The sequence below is a fragment of the Solanum tuberosum genome, unplaced genomic scaffold, assembly GCF_000226075.1.
Source record: "Solanum tuberosum cultivar DM 1-3 516 R44 unplaced genomic scaffold, SolTub_3.0 scf00073, whole genome shotgun sequence".
NCBI classification, from domain to species: Eukaryota; Viridiplantae; Streptophyta; class Magnoliopsida; order Solanales; family Solanaceae; genus Solanum; species Solanum tuberosum.
This window is the reverse complement of record NW_006239002.1, coordinates 1,311,341-1,323,616: the sequence shown is the minus strand read 5'-3', so window position 1 is coordinate 1,323,616 and position 12,276 is coordinate 1,311,341. Positions and strand designations below refer to the sequence as shown.

Genomic DNA, 12,276 nt, shown 5'->3' with positions numbered 1-12,276 from the left:
ATAATAATTATTTTTATTCGTATAAACTGAAGGAGAAGTTAAACTAATTTTAAAATAAAATTAAATAAATAAAAAAACATAAAACGAGAGAAATGAAGAAAGAGAAGAAGAGTAAAAAAGAGAAACAAAAAGGGCAGGAAGGAAAATAAAGTATGGGTCCATGAATCAGAATATAATGAGTATTAATATAATAATCCCTCATACAATTAGTAGTACTAGTTGTGTCTCATCGATAGTAAAATTTTTCGTGAAATATAAGTAATTGTGCATGGTGGTGAGTGGTGACCAATCCCTGCCCCATACTGCCTCAACTATCAACCAATCAACTCCAGAGATCATGCCTACCTTTTCTCAAAAAAATTTAAAAATGTTGTAAAATTTGTGCAATTGACACCAAATCCTACACCAACACTTGGACGCTTTCTCGTGCTCTGTGTAATAACCTTATCCACCCCCTCCCCCCACCCACAGGCCACAGGGACTCTTTCGTCATTCTCACGCCACTGAACCCAATAAACAAAGGTACTTTTGTCATTAAACTAATTTATTCTCAAATAAACAAAAAAGAAAAATCTGTAATTATTCAACAATATAGGAGAAATATAAAAGAGACAATACTGTAGTCTATGATTTCGTGTTCAAACTCTAATGATATACGTATAAATTTGAATTAACCGGATGAATGAATTTCAAATATTATATTATCATACCTAAAATAGAGTATCTTTTACCAACAAAATGAGTAAAGTAATAAAAAATGATGTCTGCGAGTGTACTTTGGAAACCCAAAGAAGAAGTAGCTGAAAAAACTAATACTAATAAAGAAAGAAAGAAAGAAGAAAAGCAGCTTACTTCACGAGCTCCTCTGAGCACACAACAAAAAAGATATTTATATATATGTTGATGAAGAACACGTCTGCTCAATCAAAACCCTAACAGAACTGCAATCTCATCATCTACTTTAATTTGCTGTAGAGAAGAGAGAGAAGGTAAGTACAGATTTCACGGGATTGAGCTTATCATCACTTGTTGTTGCCGTCCCTGTCTTCAACTACCAACTATACTCAATCCTGTGATTCATATTACTCCACGTAACACTTCTGATTCAATATTTTTTCCTTGATTTGAGAGTCCTTTGTTTGATGCTGGTTTTTTTTTTTTTTTGGGCCTTTTAGGTGGGTTGTAATAATGTGTGAGGTAGCTTGTTCAAGTTAAAAAGAGAGGTTGTGTTAAATTATGGATCGGACGGCAGTGACAGTAGGACCAGGTATGGACGTACCAATCATGCACGATAGTGATAGATATGAACTTGTACGGGATATTGGTGCTGGGAATTTTGGTGTTGCAAGGCTTATGAGAGATAGGCAGACTAATGAACTTGTTGCTGTTAAGTACATCGAGAGAGGTGAGAAGGTTAGTTGAGATTTCACCTTTTTTATTGGATTTGTGAAGATTCAATTTGTTCTGCAAATTACTAGTTATTTGTTGATGAATTGCAGATTGATGAAAACGTTAAGAGAGAAATCATCAACCATAGATCATTGAGGCACCCTAACATAGTCAGATTCAAAGAGGTATTATATCTACTCAAGATAGTTGTTCGATGATGATGACTTAGGTATTCATATTTATAGTTAATTATGGGAAATTTGGTTTTCAGGTCATATTGACACCAACTCATTTGGCTATTGTGATGGAATTTGCATCTGGAGGGGAGCTGTTTGAGCGCATATGTAATGCTGGTCGTTTTAGCGAAGATGAGGTAAGTATTTTAAAAAATGAATTTGGTTGTCATGGCACTTATTCCTGGATATATTTATAGGCTATTAACTGTAATTTTAGGCACGGTTTTTCTTCCAACAACTCATATCAGGGGTCAGCTATTGTCATGCTATGGTAAGTCCACTGTTCTTCTCTGCTTTCATAATTGAAAATCTTTTGAGTTTGTGAAATTTTTAATGATTTGCTTGCAATTGATTCTTTTTATGAAGCAAGTGTGCCATAGAGACTTGAAATTAGAGAATACATTACTGGATGGTAGTCCTGCACCAAGGCTAAAGATTTGTGATTTTGGATATTCTAAGGTATTGTTTTCTTCACTCTGCTATTTTCTGGGACGGTTTTGCCACAAGTTGATTCCTAACCTCCCCCAAAGAAAGAAAACAAATTATTGAGTATTGGATTAAACCGGTCCAAGTAGAGTGAAATGGATAGTGAGGATTCATATGCAGATCCAACTAGTTTGGGATTGAGGCGTTGTTGTTGTATATATGCTGTTATATCTCAATTCCGTCAAGTGTTTGCTTCTTTCTTCTATCCTCCCTTCTCCTTTATTCATATGTCCTTACCGTCATTTTGACTATTGTTGTATGCAGTCCTCAGTGTTGCATTCACAACCAAAGTCAACTGTTGGTACACCTGCATATATTGCTCCAGAAGTGTTATTGAAGAAAGAATATGACGGGAAGGTATATCTTCTTTTTTTTTATTCTTACATAGAGCAGATGGCTGGTTGAGTTAGTATTTGAATAATGACAATATTTTTAATACAATGCTGTTGTGTTGAGAAAGAACTAATTGAACATTTTGAGATGTCGATCATCAGTGTGTGACAATGGTGGGAAATTGGTCAGGGAACACAGTTTTAGGAGTGTTGTTCCTTACTTGGTGTGTGAGGACTTTTCAACTTATGCAGGACTACGTTCAGGCTAACGGAAAGTGCAGCTATCTTTAAAATTAATCTTTTCCGATTTAAGGAAAAAGAAAAGAAAATTATATAGATGCTTAGAAACGAACATCTTTTCTTGATGTTTTTTCCACCAGAAATGCTGTATGTTTTTTTTATGTTCCTCTCTTTATTTCTAAACAGGAAAGTATCAGAGAGATAGACAATTTTGTCATTACGAGGAGGCTAACTTAATGTTACTTTTTTGGATAAAGTAAATGATATAGTGAACCATAAGACCCTAATGTGCAAAATCAACATTTCAATACTCACAATTGAGGGACTTGAAATAGTTTACTGAAGTAATTTCAATCTTCAAAAATGTGGTCAAACTTTTTGCCACTTTGAACAGTTCCTTAGCCATTTTGCTTGTATTGATGTTTGTAACAATTTGACAATGCTTTAGTAAACATTTAGAGCAGTAGAAAATTTTCCATCTTGTTATGGTTTTGATGATTTAACATTTCCTTTTTGTAATCTATTTTATTCACTTAACTTTTTTGATGATCTTGTTAATTGTTTTTCTTCATTTTCTCAAACTAATGCAGATTGCAGATGTCTGGTCTTGTGGAGTGACTTTGTATGTCATGCTGGTGGGTGCATACCCTTTTGAAGACCCAGAGGAACCTAAAAATTTTCGGAAGACAATACAGGTAACTTCTTATGCATATTGTTAGTGCAAAATCCTCATAATCTGTCTTATTTGACTCAAATCATTTCCTGTTATGCAGCGAATCTTGAACGTACAGTATTCAATTCCTGATTATGTACATATCTCTCCTGAATGTCGTCATCTAATATCAAGGATTTTTGTTGCAGATCCTGCAAAGGTAATCTTTTCCACAAATAATTTCAGTGTTCTTTCTTCATATTTTCTTTGGTCATCTTCTGTCTCAATATGTTTAAGGTCTTTCTAGTAATTGTCGGTTGTGGTGTTGTAACACTGTGTTGCATTGCTCATAACTATTTGAACTTCAATCCTGACTTGGTTAGAAAAATCTTATACTCAAGTGTTCTGGAGTTCAATGACTTTTGTTAGAAAATTTCTCTTATGTGAGGTTTCTTTCTTTCATCATGCTTTATTTTTGCATTGCGACAGAGGATATCAATCCCCGAGATCAAGAACCATGAGTGGTTCTTGAAGAACCTACCTGCAGATCTCATGGATAATACTACAAACAACCAGTTTGAGGAGCCAGATCAACGTATGCAGAGCATTGACGAAATCATGCAGATAATAACTGAGGCCACCATTCCTGCTGCTGGGACCAACAGCCTTAATCATTACCTCACTGGAAGCTTGGACATTGACGATGACATGGAAGAAGATTTGGAGAGTGATCCTGACCTCGATATCGATAGCAGTGGAGAGATTGTCTATGCAATGTAAAAGATATGTGGATGTCTAAATTGACAACAGATCAAATATAACTAGTTTGAGTTCCACAGTTCTTAATCAACTGGTCGATCTTTTGGTATCCACTGTTTGTATATGAAATGCAAGTTTGCAGCAATTCTGGTTCTCCTCTCTTTGTTTTCTTTAGTGACTGTTGCTGTTATGTATCGCTTGATTTCACTTTCTAATTAATGTGTGTTATTGCAAAAACTACTGTGTAACGATATAATTTCACAGTAATGCTTACTCTGTAGCTCTAAATTTTCTTCTGTTACTAAATGTAAAATAGTTTTAATCAAATCTTGCATGCATGTGACACTGTTTTGTGAATTGCTTATACATATCTTTCATTTGAATAATAAAAAAAAACGTGGTTACATCTATCTTCTATTAAATGATTACTAGTCATGACTGATGTACAAATACACCTTTACTTTGCTAATTATTTTGTTTTTTAAGTATTAGATGTCATAATGTTGATATGCTATACACAAAGACCAAAGTACACCAAGACTAAAAAAGCTCTTCTTCCGAATCCCTTCATTCCATCTTATAACTTGTGTTTCTCATATAAGGTCCCGAATAACTCTGTCCACTTTCAGAAGTATGTAGCAAGTTCTGGTAGTTCTTCATTTAATTCTCTTGTTACTCCAGTCCCTAACTTGACACCCTAAACAACATATATTTGTATAATATCAATAGGATCAGAAGTTGTATCAAATCGGAAATAGTGACATGTTTCAATTCAAGCTTACAGATTGCTTACTTAAGGTTTATGCCATTCTTGTTTCTTAGGCTTCCTGGAACACTCCCTTTGAGACGGTTGTTTTGGAGAAACCTATAAAACCAGAAATTTCAGTTATGGACTTACAGAAATGAACATTAATCATCAAATATACAAAATCAAAAACTGAGTTAAGTAGATAAAAAAAACAAAGCAGCATACACTTCTCGAAGTTTAGGTAGTTTTCCTAACGATTCAGGGATTGATCCTTCCAACTGGTTGTTCTCCAAGTGCCTTTTCCATTTCAGGGGAGATGAATATATTTGTTAGAAATACAAATTAGGATAAGAATTAGAGTAAAGTAGGAGGAAGAAAAATCTCGTGTTTTTTTCCTTTTCGAGAAAAAAATTGATTATTAAGTGGAGAAGGGTAGAGAGGCAGGCTCATTATCTACCGAACAATGAGCTAGTTGACTCTCTGAGATTTCTTGGTCATTAGAAAAAGAGAGTAGGAAGAAAAACAACAAATGGGAACTTACAGAGTTTCTAAATTCTGCAATGAGCTTAAATCAGGTATTTGACCTGTCAGTTCATTGCTTCCAAGCCACCTTTAAGAGTCATTCACAATTAGTATATATATTCCATCGATAGATAACAAAACCAAGCAATGTAATATGATAAAAGGATAGCTTACAGATGACTGAGTGCAGTTAATTTAGATATGCTTGGTGGCAATGATCCAGAAATTCCAGCATTCGTCAAATTCCTTTATTGAAAAACATAACCAAGATCACAAATGTTGCATCAAAAAAATGGTATATCGTTGATCTAATATTAACCGTGGATCAAATCAGAAATATTAAACTTACAGGGAGATGATTCGTGTGTTCATGCCAGAAGAACATATTACTCCACTCCATGACTTGTCCTTCGGAAGGCATGGATCACCATGCCAATCTTGAGGTTTTTTGTTAAAGCTTTTTGTTAAATCGTTCATCACTGATACTGTTTAAGTGCAACAAAAATGTGTTACTAGAGAAGCTAACGCCTAAATTGACAGATAAGTTAGACATACTATCTTACTGACTATCAACTTAGAATTTTGGATCCGTCACTGACTAGTTAAGACTGCCTAGAAAACATTGCAGAAAAAGAACCATTACCATCTCTAGTGAGAGTTCTTCCAGCAAGAGGCAAAAGTTGGAAGAGTTCACCAGCAGCAATTACCGGACCAACAGGACTAGTATTAGCGGGAACCAATGTGATCTTCGTCTCCCCTTCAAGAGGCCAAGCTGTGCTATAAACGGTTACACCACTGGTTGTGGCATTAAGGTTGCTAAAGAATTTCACTCCATTCACTAAGACATCAAAAACTCTCCAGCTATACGGACTTGGGGTTCTGTTATCTTGGAAGTACAAAGCAAGGTAGTAATAAGTCTTAGGAAGTGGAAAATTTGGCCAATTTACCACAAGAGACTTCCCTCTACTGGCTGTCACTGAATTTTCAAACACCTTCTCTGGTGGCATATTCCAAAATGTTGTTGGAGTTACCGAGGCTTGGCTTGTTACAACTGGATTGTCGTCTACTAATGGATCCCAATGTCGATTGTATTTGTCATCTGGAAAGCTAGTTCAACATCATCAATCAAATGTCAGTTAATATGCACGTAACAAAAATACATTTAAAGAAGAATAAAACTATATATCACAAAGCCAATGTGATCCTCCAGGTGGGGTCTGGAAGGATGGAATGTACGCATATTTTACTCATACCAAAGAAATAGATAGAAGAGGTAAAAAAAAAAAAGGCATACATACGTTAGTTTATCATGAGATCCAAAGCTATGACGAGCAAGAGTAACCAATGCATATTTCCCAAAATCAGTAGTATTATAAAGGGAATCATCAAGATACAACACTTCAATTGCTGAGATAAAAGGGTTGGAAGTTGTGTGCTCATTTTTAGCAAGACAAATACTCAAAACCTTATTATGAGCAACCATAACAACCTCATAATAAGAGCTAAGGCCATCTGCATAATCCGCCGATGTATTAATATTCCACTTTGTACCATCAATGATTTGATCAAATATTGGTGGTTCTGTGCCTCCATCAAAACCTCCGTAATAATATATAGTTTTGATAATCAATTTCCTCCCTTTGTTCACTGGGAAATTATAACAAAATTTCTCTTCAGCATCATCCGGGAAATAACGAACAGAGGACAATAATGGCACTAAACCTTCTTGTTTTATCTCTGTTTTATTCCCTGTTTTTATGAACCTATCATCCGGTCCATATGTAAGTGAATCTTGTTTGATTTTTTCATTTCCACCACAATTTAAGAGGAAACCTGAAACAACATTTATATAATGAGCGCCATCTTATTATATGTATACATTTTAATAGGTTCAGTTGAATTCACAGAACGCACGCGAGCAATGTTAATTAATTTACCTTGAGGTTGATTAACATTAATGGCGGCATGAATTGCTAGAGGGATGCTAACAAGCCAAAGGAGGAAAATGGAAGTGGACATTTTTTTTTTGGGGAAAATAATAATTTGGCAGAATAAGGCAGAGGCCTGGTTGCTCCTGGTAAAGGGGAGAAAGAAAGAAAAAAGGAATTAAAGGCTTTTGGGCATTAAGAGATGGAGATTATTCCATTCATCGGAGATTGATTGGATTCCCTTACGTTGCATTTTGTTTTTGTATGTTTAATGAAGTAAAGAATTGTGTGTAATCTAAAATATAAAAGCTAATTTTAATTAAGTAATAGTAAGTGAGATGGTTATTTTCTTTATAAAATCCATAAATTTCCACATTTTAGTCATTATTATTAGTTGAAAAATAAGGTATTCTCATGAAATTTCAAGTTTCACAAATTGAAAATATTTAACGGAACACCAATTATACAAAATTGATATTGAGTATCTTATTAATTTGATAGGTAAAGAAATTGATCGTGGGCCTAATCAACTCAAAAGCTAGATTAAATGGAGGATTGTTCGAGTTATATATAAAGTTAATTGATGTGAGACTCAATACCCCATCTCACGCCTAAGACTAAACATTTTATGCGTGAATAATTTAGTATGAGGTCCACTATTAGTAATCATAAATTGAAATGAGTCCAGCTCTGATACTATATATAAAAATGGATCGTAGATTTGATTTAACTTCAAAAATTAGCTCAAAGATAGAAGGATCGTCCAAGTCATATAAAAAACCTAAGGCGATACCCATCAAGCTAGCTCATAATGTAAAAAACTAGTCAAATCAATGGATAAATAACCCTACATTCAACTATTAAGATAGTTCCCACATCGATAGTACAAGGTCACTCTTAGGTTCATATAAATAGTAGCCTATTAAATTTATTTATATATATTTAATTATATATCTAAATTAATTGACTTGAACTTGACTTGACTTCAGCCACTTGTAATTTCTAAAAGTATATACTAAAAGATAGTGATTTTCATGCCTCAAAGCCATAATTTCAATATCAATTATATGGAAAACAAGAAAATACTTTTCTTTCATTTTTACAATATGGCAAACTAGAAAATACTTTTCTTTCATTTTATCTTTTAATTTTAGTGAAAAAGACATTTAACGTGAAACTTGAGGATGTTACAAATAAGATTGGACACAAAAATTGGTTCATTTTAGTATGAAATTTTTTTTAATGCTAAACTCAAGGATGCTACAAATAGGGTTGGGCATGAAATCAGAACATCAAACCGAATCGAATCGATTTTTTTTTATTTTTCAATTTCAATTCAATTTTCAATAAGTATTTCAGTATTTTAATTTAACGAAATTTATGCAGTACTATACATATTAGAGTAGATATTATTTAATAATTACTCCCTCTGTCCTAATTTATGTGACATTTTTCTTTTTTCAGAAGTTAAATGGTTTATGTTTGACCAAAAATTTACGCGTGCAATTTTAATTTTTTAAAAATAAAATTTATATATTTGTAAACTACGTAAAAAGTATTACTAGTCACAATAATTGACAATTCAAAATAATTAAAACATATATGAAAAATTTATCGTAAAAGATAGACTTGTTTGAATTTTGAAATTAAAAAATGTGTATAAATTGTGAGGGAGGGGCCTATACAATCGTTTGCTTCTCTGCACTTAGCAGTTAACAGTTAGCCCTTAGGTTTTCAACCAATTTTCCACTCGTTTATCGCATTCTGCAGCAGCCGCCGCACCTTCTCTTCCAAGTTCGAGGCTCCACCGCTCCAGCAAACTGTATTTGATTATTTTCGCGATTCCAGCAATCGGCGTCCATCATTACTGCCGTGATTCCAATTTCTTCTAGTTTAAGGTATTTCATCCTACTAACCGAACCGGACTATGAAATGCCCACAAATACCGGTTTAAATATCAGGAGTACACCCTAATGATTTGGGACCATTATCCAGTTTACTCGATAAGAATCCACCTTAATGAAAATAGTTCAAAAAGAGATAGTAGTAGTTCTGAGCCACCGCTGACGAGCCTGGTTTTCTTCCCGGTTCTTTGAACTAAGCTCAGTGCGAAAAAAAGATATATTTTTCCAATTCATTTTACCCCTCTAGTTTGTTACTTGTCCCTTCTGCTTCCAGAATTTCATGGCTTCTTGTTTTTGCTGTTTTTTTCATTGATTTTGGTAGTTTAAATTCTATTTTATTTGGAATTCATGTTTTCAGTTAACAATGAAGGCGTTTGAAGTTGGTGGAACCACCCTTTGTCTTGCCCTTTTCAGCGATGTTACTAATTCTAAGTAAGTTATTTTATTTCTGTTATCTTTATAACAAATCAAGTAGTTCTTTGTAACTTTGTTGTAAATGGTGTTTAAAGGACCTATCTTTTTAAAAATTTATGGTTCATATTGACTTGGATGTTAGTTGAGGTTTCACCATTATGTTTAAGGTATATGTAGACAGGTTGCACATACAAAGAGATGCTTAAGTTGAAGTTTCTCTAATTTTATTTTTTTTCCCTTTAAAGATTCAATGCTTCAGTTAATCGGATATCTAGCAATGTGATTAACTTGGAAAACTGGAAGTCCTATTTGTTATAGATATGGAAAAGATGCAAGGGTAAATGCATTTGAAGAAAAATTTCTCTGTTTATTTCTGAACTTATCGAAGACTTGTAAATGGAGATGAGCCTATGGTTTATTTAGAAGTAAGAGATGCGTATAAAAGCTGGTGTAAGTCTATAAATGAGCTTCTACCTGCTTGGTTGATTTATTGACTTGTGTTGTTGCTAATATGTTTTTCTTCACTGCTAAAAAGTGTACATGTTTCTTCCGTTTTTGGACTGAGAAATGGCTCCATGACTGTCGTGGATATGAATATGTCACAGATAGACAAGCTTACGACTTTCTAGTCACTTTTTTCTGCTTTTGGATTGGACTATCAAAGAGCTATCATGGGGGACTATAAGTTTAGTTTTTTCGATCTGTTTTCTTTTTTATTCATGAAGAGTTAAGGGGGAAGCGTTATTAAGTTTGTAAAATATACCAGAACTCTTAACTTCAATGGATGGTTTCGCTGTCTATGACTTGTAAAGTTGGGTTCTTTATTCATTGCATTGCAGTTTAGTAGTTAGTTCACTTGGAACTAATGGAAAAAAGACACTTGAGACATCAAGTGCAGCCATTATGAAGATATGTGCCATACTCATTAGTCATGTCATGTCTGCCGTTGTCTCATGTTTCTGCAGAGATTTGTCCATCCTGAAGAACTATTTACTGATCCTGTAGAATATAGCATTTACAAATTTTTTGGACTGTTAACGAGATTCTTTCCAGGATGGTAGGTATTGTTCAGAAGTATTTCTTGCACAATTTTTTGGTAAATCCTTGGTTACTTTGAAGGATATGGTACTTCTAAAAGTTTCAGGAAATGAATTGGTTGCCTGGAAAAGTTATCCGGGTGTAGAAAAATGGACATGGTACTTTGACGAAGAGAATGAAATTCTAAGCTCAATCTTAAGTTTTGGACGCTTAGGCCTAAGCTTGAAAAGATATCGCGTAACTTGGTTATGAGCCTGTAACCTACATTATATATGGAGAGAATTAATGTCAGACATTTATTCCTAACTAAGTAAATGACTACATCAGCAGAAGTGAATTATTAGTATTAGAGAAATAAGTTATGCTTCAAACAAAAGTACATTACTTGATAAGTTTTAAACAAATCTAAGTGATTCATCTTTTGCAGAGAACTATTGGACTTGATGCAGTCTGCAACACTGGAGCCAGAAGTAGCGTTTCTGAATGCATCACTTGTAAGCACACTCTCTTCACTCATTCTCAAAGCTCACTCACTAGTTGTGCTCTGTGCATTTCAGCTGATTTCATCTTTGGGCATATTTCAACAGATCCCCGATGTATTTCCTGTTTTAGCAGCTGCACACAAGACACTTGTAGCTAAATCACGGGATTCACTGACTACACGGACCCTCCATTCTGAGCTTGTTTACAACTTCTCGGGATCTAAGCATGTAAGAAGCTCTAAGGCTTCTGAAATATAATGGATTTATCTTTTTGTGGTCAATTTACATTTTACTTGGCTTTATCATAGTAGATTTCAGAGTCTTTGAAAAGATGTGGTATCGCAGACAACACAAGCTACATCCTGGCAGCACGCTTTGGTGCTTTGGCTGATGAGGTAAGGCGACAATATTACGTCACCAAAGCTGATTTTTTTGTTTTTTTTCCTGACAGTAATGCTGTGCTCTTACTCTGTAACTAGATGGTGGCCATAGAAAAACTCATAAAGGGAAATGAGATTGACCTGAAGGAATTGGAACAAAGAATAAACCAGGCTCAGATTCAAAAAGTGGGTGCTGGGTGAAGTTTTCTTTCCAAGTGGTTTATAGAGTATTCTTGATGGTCATCATGCTTCCTTTCTTTTTAATGAATTTTAATAATTGGAATTTCTGACAGCATTACAAGATATCTAATCTGGAGCTGGAGATATCGTCACTTGCAGATGCTATAACCTGCAGAATTGCTGCCAGAGACGCTTTATAAGCATTGCACGCCTATGACACTCTTTATTTCTTCTTTTTATGTGTAAACTATTATGTCAGAATCTCGACAATAACTTTCCGAGCCTTGTGTTAAAATACCCATTTGCTACTCTGACCGTTCAATAGACATTACAAACCTCCCCTCATGCTGTTGTGATTGTTTTAACCTTGGTTTGCTTGTGTTCAACGTCTTGAGAGACTCTGTAAAAACTAGTCATGGCTAATCAGGCCTTTCAAAAGTAAAATGTGGCAGGTTGACTGGTTTATAACTTGACCAACTTGTACAGAATTTCTTACTTAATTGATACTTAAATTCATCCTGTATTTGGTATTAACCTTGCACCTGTGGATTCCAATAAATAAGTGCACGATTGAGTAAAAGGGTGC

The 12,276-nt window shown here is 34.4% G+C and overlaps 3 protein-coding genes across 7 annotated transcripts; 2 read left to right on the top strand and 1 right to left on the bottom strand.

Annotated features, from left to right (window-relative positions):
* The first annotated feature begins 730 nt into the window (after positions 1–730).
* Positions 731–4,395, top strand: LOC102599363 (serine/threonine-protein kinase SRK2E-like). Of its 5 annotated transcripts, none has more exons than XM_015308200.1 (10): positions 731–978; positions 1,174–1,413; positions 1,500–1,574; positions 1,661–1,762; positions 1,843–1,896; positions 1,992–2,084; positions 2,376–2,468; positions 3,274–3,378; positions 3,457–3,555; positions 3,825–4,395. In XM_015308200.1, the coding sequence occupies exons 2-10, from the start codon at positions 1,237–1,239 to the stop codon at positions 4,113–4,115; spliced, it is 1,089 nt and encodes a 362-aa protein (XP_015163686.1). In that variant the 5' UTR covers positions 731–978; positions 1,174–1,236; the 3' UTR covers positions 4,116–4,395.
* Positions 4,396–4,580: 185 nt separating this feature from the next.
* Positions 4,581–7,431, bottom strand: LOC102599041 (probable LRR receptor-like serine/threonine-protein kinase At1g67720). Its single transcript, XM_006346373.2, has 9 exons — positions 7,302–7,431; positions 6,663–7,197; positions 6,008–6,471; positions 5,714–5,849; positions 5,539–5,610; positions 5,384–5,452; positions 5,068–5,139; positions 4,888–4,959; positions 4,581–4,791 (listed from the first exon to the last, which is right to left on the bottom strand). The coding sequence occupies exons 1-9, from the start codon at positions 7,381–7,383 to the stop codon at positions 4,779–4,781; spliced, it is 1,515 nt and encodes a 504-aa protein (XP_006346435.1). The 5' UTR covers positions 7,384–7,431; the 3' UTR covers positions 4,581–4,778.
* Positions 7,432–9,007: 1,576 nt separating this feature from the next.
* Positions 9,008–12,033, top strand: LOC102598711 (TP53RK-binding protein-like). Its single transcript, NM_001288005.1, is given in 7 exon segments — positions 9,008–9,190; positions 9,555–9,628; positions 11,076–11,142; positions 11,236–11,358; positions 11,442–11,525; positions 11,610–11,696; positions 11,804–12,033. Coding segments are annotated over 6 exon segments (516 nt in total). The 5' UTR covers positions 9,008–9,190; positions 9,555–9,560; the 3' UTR covers positions 11,891–12,033.
* Positions 12,034–12,276: the final 243 nt, after the last annotated feature.